The 27,299-nt window shown below is 39.3% G+C and overlaps 1 protein-coding gene and 2 pseudogenes across 3 annotated transcripts; 1 reads left to right on the plus strand and 2 right to left on the minus strand.

The window, feature by feature from the left end:
- Positions 1-4,220: 4,220 nt before the first annotated feature.
- LOC143549569 (galactolipase DONGLE, chloroplastic-like) lies at positions 4,221-5,662 on the plus strand. Its single transcript, XM_077040450.1, has one exon. The coding sequence runs from the start codon at positions 4,221-4,223 to the stop codon at positions 5,481-5,483; it is 1,263 nt and encodes a 420-aa protein (XP_076896565.1). The 3' UTR covers positions 5,484-5,662.
- Positions 5,663-12,130: 6,468 nt separating this feature from the next.
- LOC143549570 (uncharacterized) lies at positions 12,131-16,862 on the minus strand (annotated as a pseudogene). The gene is made up of 11 exons (XR_013138157.1): positions 16,176-16,862; positions 15,274-15,464; positions 14,980-15,191; positions 13,910-13,981; positions 13,732-13,827; positions 13,557-13,636; positions 13,093-13,168; positions 12,787-12,997; positions 12,506-12,702; positions 12,316-12,415; positions 12,131-12,210 (listed from the first exon to the last, which is right to left on the minus strand). The product of XR_013138157.1 is annotated as an uncharacterized LOC143549570 (transcript).
- A 1,927-nt stretch (positions 16,863-18,789) lies between these two features.
- LOC143549600 (ADP,ATP carrier protein 1, mitochondrial-like) lies at positions 18,790-20,304 on the minus strand (annotated as a pseudogene). The gene is made up of 2 exons (XR_013138163.1): positions 19,955-20,304; positions 18,790-19,282 (listed from the first exon to the last, which is right to left on the minus strand). The product of XR_013138163.1 is annotated as an ADP,ATP carrier protein 1, mitochondrial-like (transcript).
- Between the last annotated feature and the right edge of the window lie 6,995 nt (positions 20,305-27,299).

Here is a 27,299-nt window from a genome sequence, read left to right on the forward strand (position 1 = left end):
ATCAAGTTGTTTGAGTAACCAATTGTCTGAGACGGCAAGTGAGAGAACCGTGCGGATGGTGGCCGGTTTGACCACATGGCTAAACGTCTCATGATAGTCAATTCCAGACTGTTGTAAAAAACCCTTGGCAACCAGGCGAGCTTTGTATCGAGTAAGGTTACCATGCTGATCAGTCTTCAACCTGTAAACCCATTTGCAATCAATGACGTTATAAGTAGGATCCGGTGGAACTAAAGACCATGTCCTGTTCCGGTGCAGTGCGTTCAACTCGGCAGTCATGGCTTGACGCTAAGGAGCGGACTTGTTAGCAACGGTAAAAGAAGTCGGTTCAGAATCAGGGGCAATAGTGGTGGCAATATTAGCGGAAGGATCAAAAAATTTTCTCGGTTTCGGGTGTTGCCGAAGATGGGGTGGACGGTACCGAGAAGAGGTGGTAGAAGGTGTAGGTTGTGGAACAGTAGAGGTGGCGGTGGGTTGTGTGGTGGTGGCGGCAGTGGTCGGGGTGGAGGTAGAAGTTCCGCTGGGCGGTATTACGGTTGGTGTTACAGGTGGAGATTGTGATGTCGGTTCATCAAATATATTAATAGGCGGGTCGGGGAGGGACGAAAAAGAAGTAGGAGTGGCGGAGGAGGGTAGGTCGTTAGATGTTTCCGTAAGAGAGGGATGAACATGTTCATTAAAACGAACATGACGAGCAATGTAAATCCGATGAGTTACATGATCAAGGCATAGATACCTATGATGGGACGGGCTATAACCAAGAAAGATGCATGGAGTTGAACGAAAATCAATTTTGTGTTGGTTATAAGGGCGTAGATAAGGAAAATATAGGTATCCAAAGACTCGAAGAAATGAGTAATCGGGTGGACGGTGAAAAATCAGTTGATAAGGGGATTTATTTGAGAAGAGACGTGATGGTAGACGATTCATAAGATAAACGGCTGTTTGGAAGGAAAAGGACCAAAAAGTTTGAGGAAGGTTGGATTGGGCTAGTAAGGTGAGACCGGTTTCCACTACGTGGCGATGACGACGCTCAACGATGCCATTCTGTTTACTCGTATGAGGGCATGAGCGACGATGTGAGATGCCTTGTGAGGTGAAGAAGTTTGTAAGGTTTCGAAATTCGCCACCCCAATCGGTTTGAACACTTTTTAGTTTAGTGTTGAATTGGCGTTCAACAAGGCGAATAAAATTGGTAAGCGTGGTAAAAACATCTGATTTTTGCATGAGTGGAAAATACCACATGTACCGGGTATGATGATCAACACATAACAAGAAGTAACGATATCCATTAAATGATGTGGTAGTATGCCCCCAAACATCACAATAAACTAAATCCAATATGTTTTTACTACGAAAAGACGAAACATGTAAAGTAAGTTTTGACATTTTTCTCAACTGACAAGAAGTACATAAAGTTGGACAAGGTTTATCTAAAACAGGTAAGGAAAAAGATTTAACAATATGTTGAAAAACTTGAAAGTGAGGATGCCCGAGTCGTTGATGCCACATGTTAGATGGAGCTCGAAAAGCGGTGAACGCCATCTTGGAAACCGGTTGAAAAGAGGGTAAGCGAAGCGTGTAGAGTCCCTCTTCACTGGGGCCCGTGAGGAGGGTAGACTTGGTAGCTTCGTCCTTCACAACAAAAAAAAAGTGTGAAATTCAAAGAAAACGTTATTATCTTTGCAAAATTTGTGAACGGGAAGTAGGTTACGTTGTAAGGCTGGAACATGAAGAATATGGTTAAGTTGTAAATTTTTATTGGAGGTGTAAAAAGATTTTGAACCGACATGAATAATTGGGAGTGAGTTACCGTTACCAACATAGAGAGAGTCGTTACCATAATAGATGTCCGAGTTGTCCATACTGGCGAGATCAGGAGAACCATGGGAATTAGCGCATGTATCCGGATTCCAAGTAGTGTATGAGGCAGCTTCCGAATTTGCATAGTGTGCTTGAGGGGATCCACGAGACGGTCCGGAGTGATTCGGGTATAGTGAAGGAATGTGGGTAATACCACATCTATTGCAATGCCCGTAAACAGTGTTTTGCGTGGACGCCCAAGCGAATTGACGAGAGCCTTGGGACATGGAACCACCACGTCCGCGACCCCCGCGAGAAAAGCCGCGTGAACCTCGACCATATCCGCCGCGGGTATTACGTGATGAATTTGACCATGTGGCGATGTTTGCTTGCGGGCCCGATGAAGAACCGGTCGGTGAAGTTGCGGTGGCAAGTTGGTTAGCCAGAATCTGCAAGTTTGCAATTTGTTGCTGGATGGAAGCCAAATCAGAAGCCGGCGGTGAAGTTGTGGTCACCACGGCGGTGGCGTTGAAAGCATGTGGAGACGCCGGTGATGGAGCAACAGTAGACCAAGTTAAAAATTCATAATCACCAATGAGTCCATGAAGTTCGTTAAAGTGAACCGGTGGTGATCGGTTTAGCAAGTTACTTTTTAAGCCATTATATTCCTCACGTAAACCGGCTATGGTTAACATAACGAGATCTTTGTCTTTGAAGGGTTCACCAATATTGGCAAGAGCGGTTGCGTATTCTTGAGCACGACTAAGATAATCAATACCTTTTTCACCATCTTTCATTGAAATCTTTAGAAGCTGCGTTTTTAAGATAAATTCATGAGATGCATTCGACGGAGCGTATGCACGGGCTAGGCTTGACCATACATCCCTAGCGGTGTTGCCTTGGATGTGTTGGAACGAAGACTCGGAAACAGTGGATATGATAACCATACGAACATGTGCGTCGTTGGCGACCCAGTTTGTAAAATTGGGGTTTGTGGTAATAGCGTTTACGGTTGTAATTTTCTCTTCCGGGCACGCTAAGGTTCCATCAACATAGCAATATAAACTGTTTGCTTTCAAAAACGGTTCCATCATGGCCTTCCGGTAGCCATAATTATTTGATGTAAGGTTGAAAGCAAACTTGTGAGAGTTATGGGATGTGCGTTGTTGAAGATTGAAAACATTGATCGTTGTCATGGTGAGAAACGATTGATTTAATACCTCGAGAAACGGTGTTGTTGATTACGGCGGCAGGTTGTTGGATTGAGGGCTGCCAATTTGTTGATTGTAGTTGTTGTGGTTGATCGCTGAGTGGATAACCGCCGAACAGTTGGGGACGGCGGCAAAAAATTGGTGACGGCAGCGTAGGGTGTTAGGGTTTACAAGTTGATTGGCTCTGATACCATATCAACTCATAATTCTATTAATTGAATTAAAAACTGATTACATGAAGGTATATATATGTTCTACTAGTTACAATAAACACCCTCTAACTTATGACAAATGAACATTATGCTTAACACTTAGGCTTGACGAAGTGAGTTGATAGGATGATTAATAAGGACCGTCTCTCATACGTGTAGTTGTCTAGCATGACATACTCTTAAGTTGAAACTAACGTAATACATCACGTAGGTGTAAGTGGTTAATTAAAAAAAACATATTATTACATTTATAAACTTAAAGAATCCACAACGTTAGAGGGTAGGGTGGGGTGGTCCGTGGTGACGGACTCAAGGACGAACGGACGGAAAGAAGCTCATTGTGTTGTGGAGGAAGGTTAAAGGACCAGTTCGTGGACCACAATGCCTCTCTTTCTCTCACATATGTACACACATACATATTATATATTAGAGTTGTGGAAAAAAAATAAGGTTTTTGAGACAAGTGAAATTATGTGACGTTGATGTGTTGGTATGTGAAGGTCAAAAGTGTGTATGCTCTGGTTAAAAATCACAATACGAAAGTTAGCATTTGAATACATGCATTTTATTAACAAAAAGAAAATAAAAAAGTTTCCTACTTTTAATAAAAATCAAGCACCATGACGAATATATTTAAACTTCATGCCTTAATATTCATCCTTACTACCTAAAGTTTTGCGACTTTAGTTACACTTGCAACTTGATGTTTAATTTTGACCTCTTGATGTCTACTAAGATCGTTGAACCATTAATGGTTAACATAGCCAACATGGTTGCGACTTTAAATTTAAATTATATATTAGTAATCTCATCACCAATTATATATATATGGTCTTCATTGCTGAGCTTTGCTTGGCTCAACATGCTTCAGAATTCAATAATATCTTCATCTTTCTCTCTGATCAATCTGTTCTTCCATGGCTTCTAAATCATTGCTTAACGCGGTAAACAATTCTAGCATAAATCTTGTTAAGTTCCCACTTAACCCTTACCCATGATCATCAACCCTGAAAAACCATATTTATCCAGACCTAATGTCACCAAGATGTCTAATAGTCCTGCTATGTCTAATAGTCCTGCTAGTTTATCTCTTAATTGGAAGGATGTTCAAGGTTTAAACAACTGGGAAAATCTCATCCAACCATTAAATCCTCTTCTCCAACGAGAAATAATCCGTTATGGAAAGTTTGTCACTGCGTGCTACGATGCTTTTGATCTAAACCCTAATTCCAGCCGCTACTTGAACTGCAAGCATAGTAAAAACAAAATGTTTTTAGAGGTAGGTTGGGGAGATTGCGGTTATGTGGTTACGAAGTATGTTTATGTCACCGCTGACATCAACATTCCAACCCAAAATGCTGGTTCAAGTGCCCGGTGGGTAGGGTACATTGCGGTGTCATCGGATGAGGAGGTGAAGAGGATTGGGAGGAGGGATATTTTGGTAACTTTTCATTGGACAGTTACTTGCCAGGAATGGATAGTGAACTTTATGAGTTCGCTATCTTCTGCCAGGTTGGATCCTAATGATCCTAAACCCAATATCATGGTTGAAGCAGGGTTTCTCAACCTGTATACTTCTTCCGAGACTAATATCAGATTTGGTCTCGGAAGTTGTCGAGAACAACTACTTTCAGAAGTTTCTAGACTTTTAAGAAAATATAAAAATGAAGAACTAAGCATAACGTTGGTCGGGCATAGCATGGGTAGTTCATTGGCTCAGCTACTCGCATATGACATGGCGGAGCTTAGACTGAACCAACCCAATGTCCCGATAACTGTTTTTTCATTTGCGGGACCAAGGGTTGGAAATGTCCATTTCAAGGAACGGTGTGAGGAGCTAGGAGTGAAAGTTCTTAGGATCGTTAACGCACATGATCCTATAACAAAACTCCCAGGGGTTATATTCAATGAGACTTTTAGTGCTTGGAGGAGTGCTTGTTATGTTCACGTCGGTATTGAATTGGTACTTGACTGTCTGAATACATATGAAGATGAGAGAAACGAAATATATGGTGTCATGATAGATAAGAGAGTAAAAAGGGGTGTGAATATATTGGAGTTCTTTAAGATGGACACAATTCTATGTGTTCATGACATGCAAACTTATGTTGAAATGATCAAGAATTGCCCGACAAGGGCACGGATTCGAAAAAAGAGGGCGGTTTTGATAAAAAAGTTGCAACAAATGAACATGACTTCATTAGCATGGAAATATGTTGCAATAACATGGGTTGTTTTGCTTAGCATGGTTGTGTAACGTTTGTAAAATTTGGTATATGTACATTAATGTTATTTTAAATGACGTTTTCTTAATCTAAGGTATCTTCCACTAATTAAGGTAAAATTTAGTCATTGTTTGCTAACCTAGTTATTTTCTTAGTTTTAATATGGAATACAGAAGTTTTGATCTTCATCTTATTAGTTTTCTTGGATGACCGGAGTCGTGGTGACATCTATTAAATAGGGTAGAAAGAAATGATAAATCAATTAAAGAAGCATTAATTGGTGATGCTTATTCAACAATTTGATTATTCTAATAATATGATATATACATCTTGAGGGTCAAGAATCAAGATGTGATCCCAATAAAATAAAAAAAAATAAGAGAAAATTTTACAAAATTACAGTTCGTCTAGTATACTGAACTCATTGTTGGGTTATTAACAAGACACAAGTATGAAAGTTTGAGGTGACTTAGATGAGAAAGCTAGGATATGTGTGGAACACAAGGCTAGGCGGGATAAGAAATGAACTAATTTTGGATAAACATGGGTTGCACGCATTTCAGAAAGGATAAAAGAGGGAAATTGAGATGGTTTGGCTATGTAATCATGTACAGAGGATGCAAATAACAACACATGTAACAAGCGTTTGATCCTGCACAGTGGATGGTACGATGGGCATAGGCAAACCCAAACTGACATAAGATGATAATATTTGGTAAGATTTGTTAGACTTGCACGTCTCCAAAGAGGCAAAGACATGATCGTTGATAAGGATTTTCTATACGCCTCAGATAAAGATTAGGGATCTTCAAGGGCATATAACTTTTTAGGCAATCATTCTAGGAAATGAAAAGGAGATCGTGATGATTTTCCAACTGAATCCAACTTTCCATTTCATCATTTTATTTGAATTTTATGAATACATATTATAGGTTTGGATCAATATAAATAAAATTATCGTGCTAAACGTGAGATTACTCTATGATGAATTACATAATTACTCTACTTGTAATTACTCTACTTGATTCTCACATTTAGCACGTTAATTTCATTTGTACATTAACTTTTCCTTACATGTTATAGCTTGATTTGATTCAGCCGTAGGTACTCAGTGTGAAAGCATAATCTATGATCAGTGTATTTTTTCAATAGTATGAACCATGGTGTACATGATTCCAGACTAAACATCAACTTTTTTCAAATGAAGGTTGACTCAAAATCAAATATAAAATTGCAAATTGCTACGCTGACATTGCTCAATTTCTTGCAAAGTTTTCTTGATATGAATTTGTTATTCGGCTTCTTTAGCTTATTTCTGACAAAAATCGAATTCCTATTGCTTTTCGTTATACAGTCTATACAGAATATAGAACTAAGACAAGACCTCTCGTTCCCACGCCATGTGCATGTTAGATTTAAATAATTTGACTTTATTTTTATTGACACTTCTCTCATTAAAAGTTTTTTAAACTTTTGGCAGACGCATAATTTTTGTATCTTAATTAGTAAATGAATCGAGGGACAGACTTTGTTATTTATTAATAGTACTATAATGGGTCTTGTTTGCATAATATAGTATAGGTTTATAGGATGACATAGATTGTGGTTTGACCAATAATGACATATCTACATTATCGTATTATTACACCATTTTCGTTTGAATGATGACAGCTTTGACATATATATATTTTTTTGGAACGGCGACTTTATGGTGTTTTTAACCCACCGTATCTTTTAAATTGGAACCTTCGTTGTACCACTTTGGTTAGATTATATTGTCTTACCAGCACCATGCAGACTTCAACGTTTGGCTTGGTCGTATCGCCGGCTGCCACTTGGCGGTCGTTGTGCCCAACACAAGAGCATAATTCACAAGCATAACACACGGTGGGACGGAGACCTGGGCGGGCTTGGGATTTGAACTGACAACCTTGCGCAAGGTTTAGCTCAAATCCTTTATTATCTTAATCCACAACTTTCACTAATGGGGATCGAACTTGGGTCTCTACCGGAGAGCCCAAGTCTCCAACCACTAGGACACAAGTGGTGATCTTTAAGTGCAATAATAAATGGTAATCTTTCTTTTAAGGTCATGACTTTTTAAGTATGGAAAAGTACAACTATATTGTTAAATTTAGTTACATAAATGAAACATTTATATACTTAAATAGACTGCAAACTATATGAAATTACAGTCATCTAATATCTAAGGCGCATGTCTACTTCATTATGGTCCATTTTTGTAACCTGATATTAGTTTCCATCTTGGATGAGCTTAAATTCCAAGTTGAGTTTAGTTGTTGATCTGTTTGGTAATTTGATATCCCTTAAATTCTGCATGTCTATATGTTTTTTTATTTATTTTACTTGTAAATAGGAGTCTATGTTACAAAACGTTCAATATAATACTTAATTGACTTATATTTGGGGTTTTATCCAAGAAAAACAATAAGAAAGAAGGTTTTATAAGAAATCAAGAGTTAAAAGAAGGTACTGAGGAATGATTAAATTACAAGGATAGGCGTGTCCTTCTGAATAACAAATTATTATAGAGATTTTAAAAGATTTATGAGACTCTTTGGTAGCATTTGTGTCGGTAAGTGCTAAGTCAGTAAGAGCTTTTGACTGGGTAAAAGACTTTGAGCCACCAAGTGGTGTTTGGCTGGATCTCTGAATGATTGTGCATAATAACTATTTTAATAATCTGAACTATTTTGTGCTGAATGGATGTACGTTTGATCATAGTTCTGAATGATTGTAATGAATCATGAACTATTATTAAAAAAAAACACAAAACATCATAGAAAATTCAAATTACAAATAAATTCTTCAAAATCCATGAACCCATACTAAAGTTCAAAAAACAAATTAATAGTTTACCTCCAGTTTTAATTTTTAATTATTTGAAATTAATCGACTAATTATGTGGTCACACAAACTAGTCATCTACTCAAATGGGAAAAATACATGTGATCTATTTTGTATTCACCAACTTATATATTTATTATATGTAAAAATATATCTTGATAGAATGTGACAAGGGAAGTAACAGAACCCCATAATTAAACTTTGTGGTAGTGAGACCCCCTCGTTCTTATTTTCAGGCCAACTTTATCAAAACCACCTACAACCCTCCATTTAACTCTAAAACTATCCAATAAAAGAAAAATTAAACAAAACTAAACATCAATTAGCATAAACAATTAGTCGTTCAAACCATAAACCCTAGCTTCTAGGCCTTGCCGTTGGAACCATAGCCGAACCCTAGAGGCCGGGAAGCCGAAATCAACGAGGGTAGGGAACCGTAAGAACGGAAATCGAGTAGGAAAACAAAAATCGTACCTAATTGTGCTTGAAATCGGATTGAAATCAAGTGAGAATTGTACGTGGAGTTGTGCCTAGGTTGCCAAAAGAGAAGGAGAAGCAAGGAACGGGTGGAGGTGGTGGTGGTGGTGGTGTTCGTGGGTAAGTAGGTCCATTTTTCATTCGGCATTTTAAAACTGAACGGTAAAGAAACAAATTAAACCACTAAGATGTGTTTTTAAATTTTAAGTCAACCTAACACTTTTAACTTTGATTAATTTAAAAATATGTTAATGAAATTGTTAAGAGGCTATCAAAGAATCCTTTAATTGATTATTGAATATTTATGAAGAACAAAAAGTCCAAGATTATATAATTGAAATGATACAAAAGTCTAAGTACATGGCTAGGTTAAGCTGCCTAAATTATTAGAAGTGTGCCTATAATGGTTTTATTGTCTAAACAATTAAATAACTTGTTTATTAAATTATTAGAATTATACCAATCATCTGTTTGAACGGACCTAGGGTTGACAGTTCCTACACTAGTGGTCCGAGTCGCGCTACGCGACGTGTATCACCCACACCTGTCCCGATACGTGACAGATTAAAATATTCATAAGCGGATAAATAGTCCATCGCGCTACACGATGGCTATCTTGTTTCCCCGTTGCGATGCATGACGTTGGTGAAACTCAACCTATAAAAGGGGGGCTCGGAGGTGAATGTAACACCCCATTTCACTTTCAATTTCACACATGCAACCTCGTAAGGCCTGCCCCAAAGCCTGGCGAGTCCCCAGGTCTCGAAGTTCTTATAGTTACGACATCCCTCTAAAGTCCCGACCTACGACTTACAGTAGGAGTACTGCCCAATTGATCTTAAGTAAACACCCGTGTTAAGGCAGGGGTTCCCCTTAAGATATTTTTTTTATATAGCTTAGACCATAAGTCGAGGATATAATCTAAACCTTAAAGAGTTTTAAATATATAGTTAAGCTTTTCATAAAAAGGTGCATAAGAGTTCCTTTATAGTTAAGAAACGTAATTTTATATACAAAGGTGATGGTCAAACTGATTTTTCTTCCTTAAAAAGAATCATAAAAATATTTTTAATTGACATTTCTTTATAAAGAAGAAATTATAAACATAGCATTTGTTTGATAAATAAATCAAAGGACTAAAGTTCTAAATGTTTTACTCAAATTATGAGTCAAGGTTTGAAACTATAAATTTAACTAAAAGTCTAAACCTAGATCTTTTAAAATAAAAGCATTTACTGTCCATAAAAAAAGTCGTTATATACAAATAGTTAAATGTGTGATTACAACGGTTTAAAAAATGGATATAATATATTTGGCAAAAAAAAAATTGAACTGTTATTAATAAATGGAATCAAAATGTTACCATCAATCAAAGTGGCGCAGCGGAAGCTTGGTGGGCCCATAACCCACAGGTCCCAGGATCGAAACCTGGCTTCGATACAAAGTGGCTTCCGATCCTTTTTTTATTTTTTCAAACTGTTATGAAATGCACACTTCTAAACAGGTTTTGTTTAGCTAAACAGACCAGCCTTAAAGTTTGACAGTATTACCCATTTATTTTCATAACCTTTTTATGTCTAAACTTTAAACTTAAAATCGAAATAAACGTTGAGGTCTTCAGTTTAAGCGTAGAAATGTTTATTAATCATTTTTGTTCATTTTTTTTATGTAAATTCATAGTTATGAGCATAATTTGCGGATAAACTTTTCGTGAAATAGAATGTGTCCACGTCAGCCTGTGAATAAGCGAGCCGTCTTCTGCTTGCTATAAAACTTCCATGATCATATCTTTTTTTAATAAGAAGAATAAAAATATAAACATAAGCATATTAATCACCCCTCAGTAATGAGGGTCATAATAACAACAGAGTTTACAACAGTTACCGCACATCGTCCTAATATTCACTGCACAAAATGGTTAAGATGATCAACTCAGGACCTAAAACACTAAGGCCCGGACCGAACCACACAGCCCAGCCCGACCCGACCAGAAATAGAGGGCCACTTGTGTAATTCCCATTCCTACTTCGATGAACACTTTATGAAACAATTTTGAAGTAAACAGTATATTGCTCATCTCTCAAACTCAACAAAGGCTGCAGAAGATACTTCATATTCAACCCATTAGCCACAAAGCTAATCGGATGGTAATTACTGATTCCAAGGTTAACCTTAAAGCTAGTTGCGCTCACAAACACCGAATCCGGTTCACCAGAATCACACCTCAGTTTCACTATCCCATCCAAACTATGCACAAAGCAACCCTTCTGGCTCATAGACTCCAATCTAACCATTCCATCGTTTCCGCTCACTAACCGGAACTCAGCATTCCGCTGCTCATCACTGACTCCATTTCCTATTCCAAGTACTTGTTCTTTCCCTTGGTGTACAATTACCATTCCAGGGAAGTTGTATGGTTCCAGCATAATGGTTTTACCAATGATATCTTTATATGATGATGATACTTTTGTTTTTGGATCTGATGATATGATTCTAAATGTTGTATGGTTTATACGAGACATTGCTAGTATCCATACGAGTGGTATAGCCTATACTACTCGTATAATCCTCATACACCCTCTTTACGACTAGTATAGCCTATACGAGTCGTTTTAGATCGCCACACACCCTTCTCAGACCGTACATACCAGCTTTTCAGATGTGTACGCAATTTTTTAGATAATGTTTGACTAGACTTAAGACTTATACGATTAGTATAGTCTATACGACTCGTTAGTTCAAGGTACCATGTCTAGGAAGACCAGTTTTATACGAGTAGTATAGTTTATACGACTCGTACAAGCAGGGTAATTGTTTGACACGGTATAATATTCTTCCAGTTATTTGACATGATAAAATATTCGGTAAATTATTTGACGCGAAACAAGATTCCATCGTTAATTATATGACACGACATAATATTCTAACCAATCAAATATATATAGAGCTTATATAGTTTCACTGCATAGTATTCTAATACATCAAAAAATTAATAATAAAAAAACGAGTAAGATATGTCATTTTCTGATGATGACAATCAAGACGATTGTGTTGGTGAAACTTCCGACAATGTCTCACCATTTTCAACCAACGAGGTATAAAATAATTTTATAAAGTATATGAAATTACAGTCATCTAATATCTAAGGTGCATGTCTACTTCATTATGGTCCATTTTTGTAACCTGATATTAGCTTCCATCTTGGATGAGCTTAAATTCCAAGTTGAGTTTAGTTGTTGATCTGTTTGGTAATTTGATATCCCTTAAATTCTGCATGTCCATATGTTTTTTTTTATTTATTTTACTTGTAAATAGGAGTCTATGTTACAAAACCCTACATTCTAAGTGTTATCGGCAGTTCAAGGGTAATAACGTCCGACAAGCTCCATTTTTTCGTGACCGATAAGAACTTACCTACATCAAGAACTTTTATAAAGCCTCTCATAACTAAAACTACAATCTTCAACTTTAACATATTTTTTTTATAAATACATTATCCCATGATTAAAAGATTCATACCCGCAGATACTATAGGAATATTCTGACCGTTAAGTGTTGCTTTTGCATCCATCGTAGTCCAAAACGGTATTCTAAAGTTCAAAGTAGACGACGATCCTTCCTGCAGAAAACACTTAGCACGCGTTTGCAAATTAACGAACAAGCAATATAACAAATATAAGTATATAACCTTTTTATTACAACCTTTTACCTTCTTTGAGGAGACTGTAGCTGTCACTCTAAGGCGCGGGTCCCATGATACAACCGGCATTACTTTATGATCTATAGCAATCTGCCCGAGTTTCCAGTTAACCGAGCTTGATATGTACTGAATGATGTAAAGCCCAGGATTGTTTCCCGCTTCTTCAAAGTAAATCGAATCACCTAGTTTTGAAAACGACTCAATCCCTAGATAAACGAAAAGAAAACTGATTTACACATATATATATATATTTGCACTATGTATTTGTATACAAGATATTATATACAAACCTGTCCCGTAACAACACCAGAAGGAATCAAATGGTGTTCCCCAACTATGGAATCCGAAGGATTTTGACATTCCCGGGCCTAATGGCAACATGTAAATCATAATCCCGGGTTCTTTTCCTCTTTGAACACTTAAAACACCGTTAGTCAACGCACGTTCATAATAATCTGCGTACGCCATTTCTTTGGTCCATCTAAACAAAATCCTAGAGACCTATAAACACAATTACAAAATAAATGTAAATTCATCATAATGTGACGTCAAAAATATAAGATTAATTTTTATTATTACTATTATCATTGGCATACCTTCAACATGTTATAGGTGGCACATGTTTCTTCATTCTCCAGCTCCAAGGTGGTTGCGAGTCTTTTCGGGTCGGTCCTGATAAAAACAACCATCCAACAAATGCGTTGCGTAAATTTACTTTTCACTTATCATGTAAACGAACCGAACTAGTCAAGTTTATGTTCGTTCATTTAACAGTAACCAAACAAACGAACTAAGTTAAACAAATGTAAATTAACGAACATAAATGAAGTTAAACGAATGAACATAAACAAATTATAATATACAAACATAAATGAATTTTCCACCGAAAGGTTCATAAAATGTTAACTGATAGCTGAGTTCGTATACATTCCTTTTTCCTTTTTCACACTTATAAAATGTGAAAAATGCTCGTATTTATAAGCATTAAAAATATACAGTCTCAAGAACTTTGCTATAATATTGCACAAAAGAAAGTGACCATTTGCGATGCTATATATACCAGAACTCGCCTACTGATGTCCCTCCGGTAGCATACATGTGAGAAGAGTTAATCGCATCCATGAAAAACATCCCGATTTCCTGATAATAGTTCAAAAATCCAGATATTTGTTTTCTAAAGAACTTGTATTTGTGTAATAATATCATCTTAATGTGTGTACTAATATATTATATACCTTGTGTATAGATTCACCAGTAACTTCATACCGCATTTGTGATCCAACAACAATTGGAATATGCGAGTTGGATTGAAAACCAGATAACTCATCGACCTGCAGGTGTTCTTTGTTACATATAATTTATCAATATTGTTCGATAAAAATAATCACATTCGCATATAAGTATATAACTTACCTTTAAAGCCAATGGTCCAAGAAAGCATGGTTTGTCAAAAAGATTAGCTAATAATAAATGCTTTGTATCTCCCTAGTAACAGCAAGAACCGCATTTAATAACATATGCAGAATTATAAGAAAATGAAGTAAATAACATCAGTGGCGGAGCCACATAGATGTCACCGGGTTCGGTCGAACCCGGTCCATTTTCGATTTTATATATAACTTATAGGTACGATTTAACGAGCGAACCCATCAATTCGGCGAACGAACCCAGTGTCACGAAAGATTTCGGAAACATTTCACCGTTCGCCGGTGAAAAAAAAACAAAAACTTGAATTTCAAAGAGAGACAACGATGTCATCTTATTCAGCTAGTCTGTCGTCGTTTTTGTGACATTTTGAGTACATGTCGTTTAATTTTAGGGCATCTATATAGAAGAAGATGGTTTGAGGAGTAAAAATATGTCTAGACAAATATTTTTTTTATTATAATAATATGTGTAGCACAATATTTTGTTTAATCGCCATCGTCATTCATCCATATTTATTTTTAGTTTTTCGAACGGCTAAAATATCATTAAAAAAACTTATTTACATAGCAAGATGTTTGAAATGGAGGAACATACAACACCAAACTTCATTTCTTTTACATGTAAACTTACACAAACTTGACCAAGATGTTATGATCTCCTCTACCATCATTTTAAAAAAGTATTTGAACTAATCTGATGGGTAGCCGTTATATGATTGATGCTTACATTTGCTATATTGAAAATGAGTTGTTTATGATAGTCGCGACCGAAGATGTTATGATTTGTTTTCAATACATAAAAACGCTATGGAACAATTATAATACGTAAGCCTTTTTATTTAATATCACTCTGTATTTTATTTTAATGTGGATGATATACTTTTGTTATGGTTGTGATATTGTGTTTTATTTATTTGGCCACCCGACCCATCCGGGCCCGAAAACTTTAACGCCAGAAAAAAATCGAACACCAAAAATTCCGAACCCATCAGAAAATATTCCTAGCTCCCCCACTGAATAACATAATGAATGATGTCGGTTAAGGTTTCAACATACTGTTATGGTGTACAGCCGATACATGACATCATTCATCCCGCCATATTCTTCATTCAAAGATTGCCGGTGTCGTTCGATACTGAACAACGTGATCACATTTTTCACGCGTTTGCAGAAATAATCCGCCATTTTTATAACCATTATTAGAGCTTGATCATTACCAGCAAAAGCATGTTGATCAAGTAACGTTGATCAAGTAACCCTGCCATTATCTGCCAGTTACAAGAAAGTATATATGATGTAGAATTTGATAAAAGAGTTGCATAAAGTTTTTTAAAAATGGTAAAGTTTTACCTTGTGAATGGTGTAATATGAGGCCCACACAGGTTGGCGGTCAAAAAACTCAGCCGGGAAAGCCGGGAGGTACCCGGTGCTCATCTTATCTTGACATTCACCGAGTGCTGATACGAGTTGACTCATTTTTTCTTTTAAAGTTTTGTTACCGCTACTTGCCCACATTAGAGCTGTGGCACTCAAGTAGTGCCCTGATAATACATTCAAAAACAAGCTCTTAAATTAGTGAAATTTTTACCGGTTAATTCCCTAAAAAACCAATATATAAATACTTTCCATTCTTTAGGTATATACCAACTTGCATGTTTACAAAAAAAAACATCTTTATTTGAAAATTTGTGAGGCATTACGTCCTTTCACTAACTGTCGTTAACTTTTTCTGATTATAGGGTGTGAAATGACCAAAATTTGTCTAGAAATGACTTTAATTTCCCTTAACCAGTAAAAAGTACACAAAAAAGTCACTAAGCTAATGTTTGTATATTCAAGTCCCTTAATTTGTCTAGACATGAATGTGCTTGTGAACATCTTTGTAAAATAATAACTTGTTAACTATTCAATCAGTCAAATTTGATAAAGATACATTCAACAATTTGGCAAAAGAAAAGTCATACAACCTTATTTTGATCAATCTAGAAGTTAACAAGTCATTGTTAAAAAAATAATAATTAAAACCACTATGTTCACTTTAGTCAAGTTTAGATGCTTCTAAGTTCTAATATACAAATTTAGCTTAGTAATTGTAACTCTTTTCATGTACTTTTTTATACCATAGAGTCAAGACTATTTCATGAAAATAAGGATACATATTGGTTTTTTACGATATTAACCCGACTTTTATAACATAAACGAATACAAATAAACAAAGGAAAAACCAACTAACACTCGGGGAAACAACAAACCTACAAAGTGACCACGAAGCTCTTTATCCGGCGCCTCCCAACCACCATAAGCAACACCCGGTGTAGGCAACCCCGCGGTTTGCCTAAAGTTTCAAACCAATCTATCAACATCAAGCATCAACATATATTCCAAATTGGTTTGTTGAGCTTGCCCATGAATCGAATCGAGGTCCAATCTCACATCACTTAAAGCAACTTCACTCAAAAAGTTTCCGGAAACTTTAGGAGACTTAACAATTTGATTCTTCATCTGTCTATACATCATCATCCACGCGTACTCGTCTTCCTGTTTCAACACTTTTCTCGGGATCAAACTCACCCAAGTGGATTCATTGGACGGAGTCAAATGATTGTGGTTGTGTGATAATAATACTTGTTGTTTCCATGCAGTGTTGTCTGAACTTAATAATTGGTGTCTGTAAGTGTGTGATGAGATCTCAGTTGGAGTGTTGGTGAATTCTTTACCAATGACATGATCATAACACATAACCAAAACCATAATCATTATATAAAGTGTGTCCTCCTTCAATAGCATGTAGAATCTCATTTTGTGATTATTAATATAGAAAAAACGTGAAACCCTAGATGAAATTACATTCGAATGATCATATATAAATGGAAACGAAAGTGAGAATGAATATCATGTATTTGCATGAGTGAATTAAAAGAATGGATTTACATGTACGGAGGCAAAAGGAGGATAATGTGAATGAATTGAATTGTGAAAATTGTGATGGTGGGTTTCCTGTCTCGTAATATTATTGCTACCGCCAATTATGAGGTCAGCCATGGACGTGGAACTGTTTGGAAAGATAATAGTTATCATCGGTGTCATTATCTCCTCTATTTTAGGAGAGTCAATTTATTTCATTTTTGTTTCTGTTTTTTTATTTATTTTGAAAAGGGGGTTGTGTGTGTGGGGTGGGGGGGGGGGGGGAGGGGGGACTAGTGTAACGATTGCGCAACAGTAAATAAAATTATGCAACTTATAAAACGGTAGCATAATAAGATTATGCTAGTTGTAACGTTGTAGCGTGACGTTATTGCATTGGTTGAAAAAATGTCAGTAGCGTAATAACGCTACTCGCGTAATTACGAAAATGCCACAACAACGTTTTTGTTCTTCGCTTTGTACTCTTCGAATGATAATTTTATTTGGTATTTGATTCAAATGTGGGTGTTTTATAGTGTCGGTATATTGTTTTTGTATTTATGAATAATATTTTCTCAACTATGACTACCAAAACTTTTTATTTGACCAACAATAACAACATATTTCCCCAATCATCCTAACAACTTGGTTTATAACTTTAAAATAGCTTAAAAATCCACATGGCGATTCAGAAGAATAAGAGTATAAGACTATATTACAAACAACAATTAACAAAAAATAACTGAAACCTTTAAATCAAACACAAACACTTACAACTCAGGGACTCTGATTCTAAACCTTATACACAACAAAACTCAGGAAAGATTTCATCATCATCATCATCATCTTATAACCCATTACGTTTAAAAATCATGCCTTTTTAAACTAATACTTCTTGCCAAAAACAATGACCTGAAGCTTGTCATAACCCGCAAGAACACCGGCACCGGCTACAGCACGCAATATGTTTGCGCCTGCGCCTTTGAACAGTGATTCCGCACCCTCGTTCTTCACGATTTGATTGAACGCGTCAAGAGAACTTTTGTACTTGACTGCTTCACCAGATTTCATCATCATTCTTCTACGGATCGTGTCGATTGGGTATGAGGCAAGACCAGCACCGTTTGTGACCGCCCAACCAAGCCCAAAGCTAGCCAAAAAACTATCCTGAATATATATTACACATTCAAAAGTTTATCATTTGCCACAATCTTAAAGAGTCAAACCAAAAGTTTAGCTAAAAATGGTCAAACGGGTTAAAAGTCACAAAAATCATTTTGTTAGAAGGCAAAACATATATTTATGTCATTAAATATTGATAGGACCACAGGCCGCTTAGTCTAGTAGCTAGTATCAAGGTGTGTACATAATCATAATCCTCCCAAAATGGTTAGTTGTTTTAGTACCATGATTTAAAAAAGTGTAGATATGAGTAGGATTAATAGGTTTGGGAGTTAAGGTGTTTTAATATAAATATAATATTTATTGGTGTTTAAAAACCGGTTTAAATCGGCCGGGTGAATCAGTTAAACCGGATTCGCACAGTAGGCCGGTATTTTGAGTCCGGTATTATTGACCGGTTTGCTAGAACATCGTACCGGCGGTTTTGTCTAAAATACCGGTTTTACGCCCGAGAATTTTTTGATATTTGCGGCTCATATTTTTTCAAAATTACTTTTAACCCAACAATTAACATTCAAACGTGTAAACTCTAGAATTATTTTCTTAAAAATGAGCACTTTTAAATTACTTTTTAAAAATATATTAACTTTTAGATTATTTTTGTTATAGAAATCATTTAGTTTTGGATTATTTTTGGATTGAAGTTACATTTATAGGAAATTATAAAGTAAACTATTTAACCGTTTGAACCTCCCGATATAAACTGGTTCAACCGGTTGTACAATTTTTTAGCCCAATCCGATACAAATAAAATACCGGTTATTAAAACATTGAATAATTATTGGAAAGAATTAAGATATACAAAAAAAATGTTTTTGGGTCAAGTTCCTACATCTTATTAAATGCAACCGTATCAACTAAATCAATGTTGACCTATTACTGAACAATATAACTTACTAACCTGCAATGATCCGGTGAGAAGAACGGGCTTCAAAGAATCATACAAGCCAAAATACAAACCGCGGTACACAATTATACCAACACACGAAATGTTGAATCCGCGGTATAGCCCGACAACACCATCTGATGCAATAGTTTTCTTGTATACATCAATCAAACCATTGAACTGTTTCTCCCCTCCTGTCTTTGTAACTTTTGCATCATTTGATAAACGAGTTCGTGCATAATCCAAAGAGTAGGTGAATAACGAGGACGTAGCACCCGCAGCACCACCCGATCCAAGGTTTCCGGCAAACCACTTCCATTAGCCATCGCGGTCTTTTTTATAATTGAACAAACTTTTAAAGTAGTCCTTGAATGCAAAGTTAAGGGCCTGCCCAATAATCCAAGCTTACAACTTTGTAATCTTTAAAAATACCAAAAAATAATAATATTTATAAGTTTTACACATGTTTAAGGCTTAATTCTTTTACAAAAATAAAAATTACCATAACTTAGAAAATGTTTTAAAACTATTAAACTTTAACTTTCAAACAATAATTAAAACTAGAATTACTAAAACTACATTTTAGTTAATACTTTATTATTTGATGTTTTTTATAAAACAAAAAACTATACTATTTCCATACAATATTCTCATATTTGGTAACAATCTATTTGACCAATAAGTTTAACAAAATAGTTAGAACTTTTTTCTTCTATAAAAATATCATTTGACAATTCTAGTTTTAGTTAAGAAGTTGTTACATCAAACTAGACGCTTCTACATGGCACGCTCTGGGGTGTCCCAAGATTAAAATCAGTTGCGTCGAGAGACACTGATCACACAACAGTAGTTGATTTGAAAACTTTTGAAAGTTTGAGGCTATTTTGTTAAACTCTTCGGTTAAGACACTATTTTAATTTACTATTTTCATGATTTTGATGTTGTAAAATGGCTTTGTCATAGTTCTCTTTCATGGAATTTTCCAATTTTTATTCGATTTTTTACCCTTTAGATAATAACCCAATCAATCCGTTCATAAATAAATATTTTGAAATTTACCTGAGTAGGGAAGTAACGGATAACATTAGTACCGTTACCTCTCCACAAAGACAAAACTCCTTCATCCTTAACCGTTCTAGTGAAACAATCCCCTATACCCTTGTACGGCTTTGAAAGCCGACCCGATTTGATCATTTCATCTTGATTTTGAATCAAAAGCTTCACGCGTTCGAGTGGAGCAGCTACAGTTTTGGAAACTCCACCCGAAACTCCACCCATAAGAAAGTCAATTGCAAATCCACCCAACCCTTTCTCTGCTGGAGCATTAGCTACTAATGAATATTGTGTTACAACCGGAAACCGCAACCCCTCTAATTGTTGGTTCTGATCAGCCATATGTTCAATACGATATTTCTGCGGATGAAACGTTTATTATTAGTTTACTATTCAGGAAAACAAAGTGTTCAATGATACAAAAGACATTTTTATTTTTGAATGACGAAGTTACAATACTCCTTAAAAACCTGACGGTAATAATAAGCGTATATTCTCAAAATAAAGAAAGAATGCATATAATGATATAAATAATAGAAAGTTAAGTGATCGGTTCAATGTACTCAGCGGTTTCCAAGTTTTGAACATGACCAAACTAGCGAAACGAGTAAACTAATTGATTTCGGGTTAGTGATTCAAATCTTGAATAAATTTATGAACACCAATACAATACCTTAAATTCAACTTTGCTGGAGAAGGTGGATGAAATATATTGTTACTGTTATGTGTGTAGGCTATGGGTTTTATATGAATGACCAAAATTGTGTATGGATTTTATATGTTATAAGTTAATGAAGAAACACTAACCGGACCCCGGGCAGATTACTGGTAACCTGGGGGTTGGATAGCTGTTTCCCACGAGGGGTTAGACCCTTGGAAGATGGTTCTTCTGATAACCTGCAAAACAGACACCGTGAGCTCGTCACTGAGAAGGGGGGGGTTCCTCCTTGTGACCACCCTCCGGCGTGAGAATCAGACTAGATTGCTCTTTAAATATAAAAGTATATTAAGAGATTGCTAGAGCAGATATCAGGTATATTATGATGATAATATGATAATGTAATGTGTCGATGATCATACCATTTGGGGTATTTATAGCCGAAGGTAGGTTTCCAAGGAGGTATGGCCGGCTGCAACAGTGTTCCTGTTCATCAACAGTAGCCTACGCACGTGCCCTGCTGGTAGTTGGTGGGTAGGCAGCGGCTGATAGTGACCAGGCCTGCTGTATACTGTTCCCTTTCCACCAACTGCCGGCTACGCATGTGGTATGACAGTAGTTGGTGAGTAGGCAGCGGCTAATAGTGATACAGTACAGGAGCATGCTGCTCGCCATGCTGTATCAGTGAGCTGTCGTATCTCTGATCAGATCTTTCGCCCATACCTCGTCAGGTACAGTAAAAGGTCCTTCAGTATAGACTGGCTTATTTGGGCGGGAGTATTCCCCCTCCCGCCTCTGTGCGGGATTGCTCCCGGCTTTGCTCATTCCTTCAGGTGACACTGAATGATCGAGAGCTAAGTACCTAGTGCGTGTAGCCATGCTGCGCGGGTGGCCTTCCCTCATGGCTTGTATCCGAGGCTGCGGGAACAGGCGGAGTCCTTCACCATGGGAGGCATTTCCTGCGTGAACAGCTTGCGTACTGCGCGTAAGGACGTCACGTCTCTGAGCATGGTTGGTCCTGCGGATCCAGTTGGTTTTTGCGCAGACGTCCCTGTTTAAGGTGAGTCTTGCGGGACCAAATGGGCTCTACTGGGACCTACCTCTTCAAGTCCCCCCAGTCCAATGTTCTTCTCATGCGTGTTTAATAAAGTGAGGTGAACTTTTGGACTTTGAGCAAAGGGTTTTGAAAAGGGTTTTGTAAGGTTTTCCATGGGGATTCTTTCCGCGGAAGTCCTTGTCACTTGCAGAAATGCCCGAGTTTCCTGCTTGGTCTTTGGGTATGATGCGGGTAGGTCTGTAACCTCTTCGCAAGTCAGGAGCATTGAGTCCCAGTTGTATGGATTTTCCATGAGGTTTTGGTAGTTTCAACATAGTGATCAATTATGTTAAGACCACCAATTCCATCCTGGAGCTTCAAACAACGTAGTTCTCGACGTTCCCGCTATGCGGGGATGTTATTTCCGTTTCCGCTAGCATTGCCCAGAAGATCCTTCTTGGTTTCAATTCCCAGCGGAGCGCTAGGTATGTGAAGGGTTTTGCCTTGACACTGTACCTGCGCTCGTCTTACGGTTACTTTACTTCCAAGGTATTCCTGGCGTCAATTCCCTGCGGGTGCTAGGTATGTGGAGGGTTTTGCCTTTACACTGTACCCGCACCCGTCTTGTAGTTACTTGGTTGCCGAGGAATACTTGGCTTCAATTCCCTGCGGGTGCTAGGTATGTGAAGGGTTTTGCCTTAACACTGTACCCGCGGCCGTCTTACGGTTACTTGTTTGCCAAGGTTTATTTGGCTTCAATTCCCTGCGGGTGCTAGGTATGTGAAGGGTTTTGCCTTTACACTGTACCCGCATCCGTCTTACGGTTACTTGTTTGCCAAGGTTTATTTGGCTTCAATTCCCTGCGGGTGCTAGGTATGTGAAGGGTTTTGCCTTTACACTGTACCCGCATCCGTCTTATGGTTACTTGTTTGCCAAGGGGTAAGGGGTATTTTCCCGCTTACCCTTTAATATTTTCAAATTTTTTGAATTTTGAAATTCGAAGAGTTGGTGAAAAGATAAGAACAGTCCAAACCTCTGAAACGTCGTGCGACGGTTTCTTCTGACTGTGTCAGGACGTGCAGGAAGTTATGGTGACGTGACAGAACATGGTCATTCCAGACGCTTTTCCTGGCGCGTGGGCACGATTTTTCGGGCGCGTGGCCGCGAAATTACTGGCACACGTCCTGTCAACAGCTGTTGCCAGCCTGCTTTTTGCCACGTGTCATAGTTTCATTGCACCTTCGATTTCTCTCTCCTCCGCATTAAATTCACCGCATTAATTGCGATTAGTATATAAAGGGGGAGAGGCCTCTTTGTAATCCACACTTTCACCTCTCTTCTTCTTCTTCTTAGTGATTTCCGGCAAATACTCCCCTTTTTCAGGCAAGCATTTTCCCGAAATCACTCTTCTTTCTGCAAAAATGTCTTCTCATGATGCTGAAGCTGTAGCCGACGATAGGAGTACTGCTGGCGAGTGCCAGTGTGCTCTACCTGTCGATCAGTACCAGTACATCGTCAGGAAGTTCATGCTCGAGTCTCTCGAGCCTGAGTTTCCTGAATCCCACCAGACTGTGTACGATGCCCCCAGTGGCAAGATCGGGGTATATGCTGCATTCTTTGTTTATGGGAACCTTAGGTTCCCATTGACAAAGTTTGTGTACCGTGTCCTGGAGAGGCACGGGGTGCACCTGACCGAGGTGCATCCGATGGCGATTGCCAAGGTCCGGCACTTCGAGTGGGTGTGTCGGATTCTGGGTATTGAGCCCTACGTGGACCGCCTGATGACCTTTTATACTTGGAGGTGCGTCCAGGGGTGGTACACCCTGACAACCCGTATTAAGGGTTTGAAGATCTGCGTGACCGAGCGCAGTCTCCGATCGTGGAAGCGGGAGTTCTTCTACATCTCTGCCCGCGCCATCCCCATTGCTATGAAGTTCAAGAAGGGTCAAGCGCTTCCGAGCCTTCACGCTTCCAGCTACCAGGAGGCGGAATGGTTCGCGAAGATATCCCGGGTCCAATCTCCGGTTTACCGGTTTGCGGAGTCCGGGATGGTGCTGCTGGGGATGAGCCGGGTATGGAAGGATGCGTCCCGGTTTCCCATCCTTCTTGAATATGGTTTGAACTCTATTCCTTATGGTATGTCTTGTCTTTGTTGCTGATATTAGTTAATTTTCTAACTGTTTCTTTTTCTTTCAGAGGGGAATAATTTGGAGTCGCTCCTGTTCCCGCGGGAAGCTGACAGTCCCGTGCGGGTGGGCACTCGTGCTCTGGACGACAATGAGTTGCCCATCCTGGAGCAAACGGCGGATAGGTTTGTGGAGGTCTATCCGCCGGGCCAAGAGATCCTGAGCCACCGGCGGCCAGGTAAGGAGATATTCTATCCTGAACCCCTCAATGCTGTACCCGTTGCTGGAAATCCTTACATCCTGTCTTTTTCTGAGGAATCCGCAGATGGTCCTCCCCTTGTGCGGAAGAAGAAGGCTGTTGCCGGCGTGAAGGGGAAGGAGAAGGCCTCCACAGCTGATCCAGTGGTTCTCTCTGACTCGGAGTCAGATAGTGAAGAGGTGGCGGGGAAGCCCGGTGGTGAGGAGACCACTACTCCGGAGGCTACGACCGTTACCTCCGGAGAACCAACGAAGACGACGGTGACCGGTACCAAGAGGCCGGCTCCATCGGGTTCCTCCCCGCCCGTCCGTACGTTCAGGGTCAAGAAAACCCGTAAGTACAATCGTAATGTCTGCAGATTTATCACTATAAATTTATCTAACACTTTCTTCTTTGTGCAGGCGTGGGTGTTGACGCATTCCGGGGTGAAGCGCAGGGGAGTATCCCCCCGCCAATGACGGTAGGCTCGGTCAGCCTTCCTGAGGCGTCGACCCAGGCGCCTGCGCCTGCATCCGCTGGTCCAGTTGCTCATTCCTTTGAGCCAACTGTTCCGGCAGAGATGACGTCACCGCCGGCTGTGAGTGCGATTTTTACAGCATCCTTCACAGAGCCGGCGGTTACTGCTGCTGCTTACAAGGCGGCGACCACGGCGGCGACCACAACGGCGACCACGGCGGCTGCCGCCATGCCCGCGCCACCGGCACCGATGGCCGGACCATCAGGTACGCGCAGGGCTTCCCGTCGATTTTTGCCACCTTCCCGTCTGCCTGACCTGTTGGATGGATTTCCTTTAGGTTCAGGTGATGGGTTTGGCGGCTATCGGCCTGTCATTGACCCTACAGGTGCGTAGGGTTCCTTTCTTTTTCCCTTATGTTTTTTATCATCTTTTCCTTACTGCTTTTGTTTCTTTTGCAGTGTCGGATTCCAATGAAGTGTATGTTCCTCGATGGAACATACGCCGAGGAACAACCCTTCGCACACCTGTGGAGTGCGTGGACTGGGCTCGCCACGCTGCTCCTCTGGGTGCGTTGGGGGAAGCCATGGTTAGCTACCAGGAGGGTAGGCTAACTAATGAGCTTCGGGTTCTCCAGGCCCGGATGCAGCCGCGCGTCGAGCTGCTTTGTCGTGAAAACGACAAGTTGAAAGCAGCTCGCGCCAAGGACATATCTGAGGCGCGTGCTCTTCGGGAGGAGAACCAACAGCTGGCGGCAGCTGCCGCCGACAAGGAGAAAGCCTTCAAGGCCCTCGAGGTTGAAGTTCAGGCGCGACTCGAGGCCCGCTCCAAGGCTGCCCAAGCTGTGAATGAACAGCTTCGGCTGGCCAGGGAGACTGCGCGAAACGCAACCGAGAGGGCTGCCAAGGCTGAAGCCGTTGCTGAGCCTTTGCGTGTGGAGAATGAGGAGCTGAAAGGCAAATTAGAGGCTCTCCAACGCGCTCATGATGCCTTGGCAATGGAAGATGCCAAGAAACTCCAGGAAATCCTGGACCAGAGGGGGGTGCTTGACCAGACCCAGCGGAAGCTTAAGGGTGTCGAAGAGGCTGCCGCAAAGGAAGTTTTACTTGCCAACCTTAACAAGAGCGAAGCCGAACGCGCCCATAACGAAGCTCAAGCTGCCCTCCAATGGCTTCTTCGAGAAGCGTTGCCTCAGGTATGTTTAGTTTTATCTTCACGCTTTTCTTTTATAAGAAAAGGTTCTAATACTTGTGTTTTCTTTGTAGGTTGTGCGTCGGGTCTTTTCAGAGACCTCTTACGATGATGCTATGACCGCAGCCCTCAACGCTTCTCATGAGGATGGGGAAAAGGCCGGCTTCTTGCTTAGTCTAGGGTTTGTTGAGAAAGGCGTCCCGCCTTCCAACTTCCCTTTGTTCAATGTGGATACCGAAGCCATTTATGACCAAGCATTGAACCAATACGCCGCCTTCCCGCATCCAGTGGTGGAGAAGGTGGACGAAGTAGCTGCTGCTGATGATGGGTTAGCTGTCCTCAAAGCGTTCCTCGAACCACCCCGTTCTTCTGACGGAGCGGGTCCAAGTGGAAGCGTCCCTGAAGCTTGATCCTGAAGATCCCTTCCCATTGCTAAGACTTGTATAGTTTTTTTTTTTTTTTTTTTTTTTTTTTTTTTTTTTTTAGGCGGGTAGTTTCCCGGCCATTCTTGTAATATATTCTTGAAATATTAATCTTTTTGCGTATAAGATTGTTATTTCCTTCTTTGGGTTCCTTGCTTTATAAACTTATGACTTGCATACTTAGTTTAAATTAGCAATTTTCCAAGTGTTTAGAATAAGAACCTTTGAACGTGGTTGATAGTGGGTTAAAGTTTCGCTTCCTCCTTCGTGATTGTGCGGGTGGAACCGTCACTTGCACTTGGTAGGATGGCTAAACTTTAACTTATATCTGACCTGCGTGTAGGTTTTCCTTTTCGAAATTTCTAAGGCATTAAGATAAGTTGACCTTTGAACGTGGTTGATAACAGGAAGTCTTGCTTCCTCTTTCGTGATTGTGCGGGTAGAACCGTCACTTGCACTTAGTAGGATGGCAAAACTTTACCCTTATCTGACCTGCGTGTAGGTTTTTCTTACCTTTTGAGGATAAGTTAACCTTTGAACGTGGTTGATAATATGTGTGAAGTTTTGCTTCCTCTTTCGTGATTGTGCGGGTAGAACCGTCACTTGCACTTAGTAGGATGGCAAAACTTTACCCTTATCTGACCTGCGTGTAGGTTTTCCTCATCCTTTGAGGATAAGTTAACCTTTGGACGTGGTTGATAATAGGTGAGAAGTTTTGTTTCCTCTTTCGTGATTGTGCGGGTAGAACCGTCACTTGCACTTAGTAGGATGGCGAAACTTTACCCTTATCTGACCTGCGTGTAGGTTTTCCTTATCCTTTTAAGAATTTTGTTTTTGACCATTCGACGCGCGGTTGTCGATAGGTTAGTGTTCAGTTTCCTTTCATGATTCATGCGGATAGACCGGCACTTTCATTTAATGGGAGAATTGAACTTTTCCTTCAAATGACCTGCGTGAAGGTTTGCCACGTTATTGGGTTCGTGCGGGTAGGACCGCCTTCCCACGCAACGACTTTACGTAATGTGAATGCCGTCACCAGTGTTGCATAGTTTAACCGTTCGACGCGCGGTTGCGTGAAGGTTTGTCACGTTTTTTGGGTTCGTGCGGGTAGGACCGCCTTCCCATGCAATGACCTCACGTAATTATGCGGTGAAAACCGGCATATTAGTGTTCAGAAAAGTATAAATGTAAAATCATCAGCTTCG

The sequence above is a fragment of the Bidens hawaiensis genome, unplaced genomic scaffold, assembly GCF_021521415.1.
Source record: "Bidens hawaiensis isolate Kalapana, Puna unplaced genomic scaffold, B.hawaiensis_p1.1 tig00015702_1, whole genome shotgun sequence".
NCBI lineage: Eukaryota > Viridiplantae > Streptophyta > Magnoliopsida > Asterales > Asteraceae > Bidens > Bidens hawaiensis.

Coding starts and splice junctions, on each gene's coding strand:
- LOC143549569 (XM_077040450.1), top strand. CDS start 4,221: ATGATCATCAACCCTGAAAAACCATATTTATCCAGACCTAATGTCACC.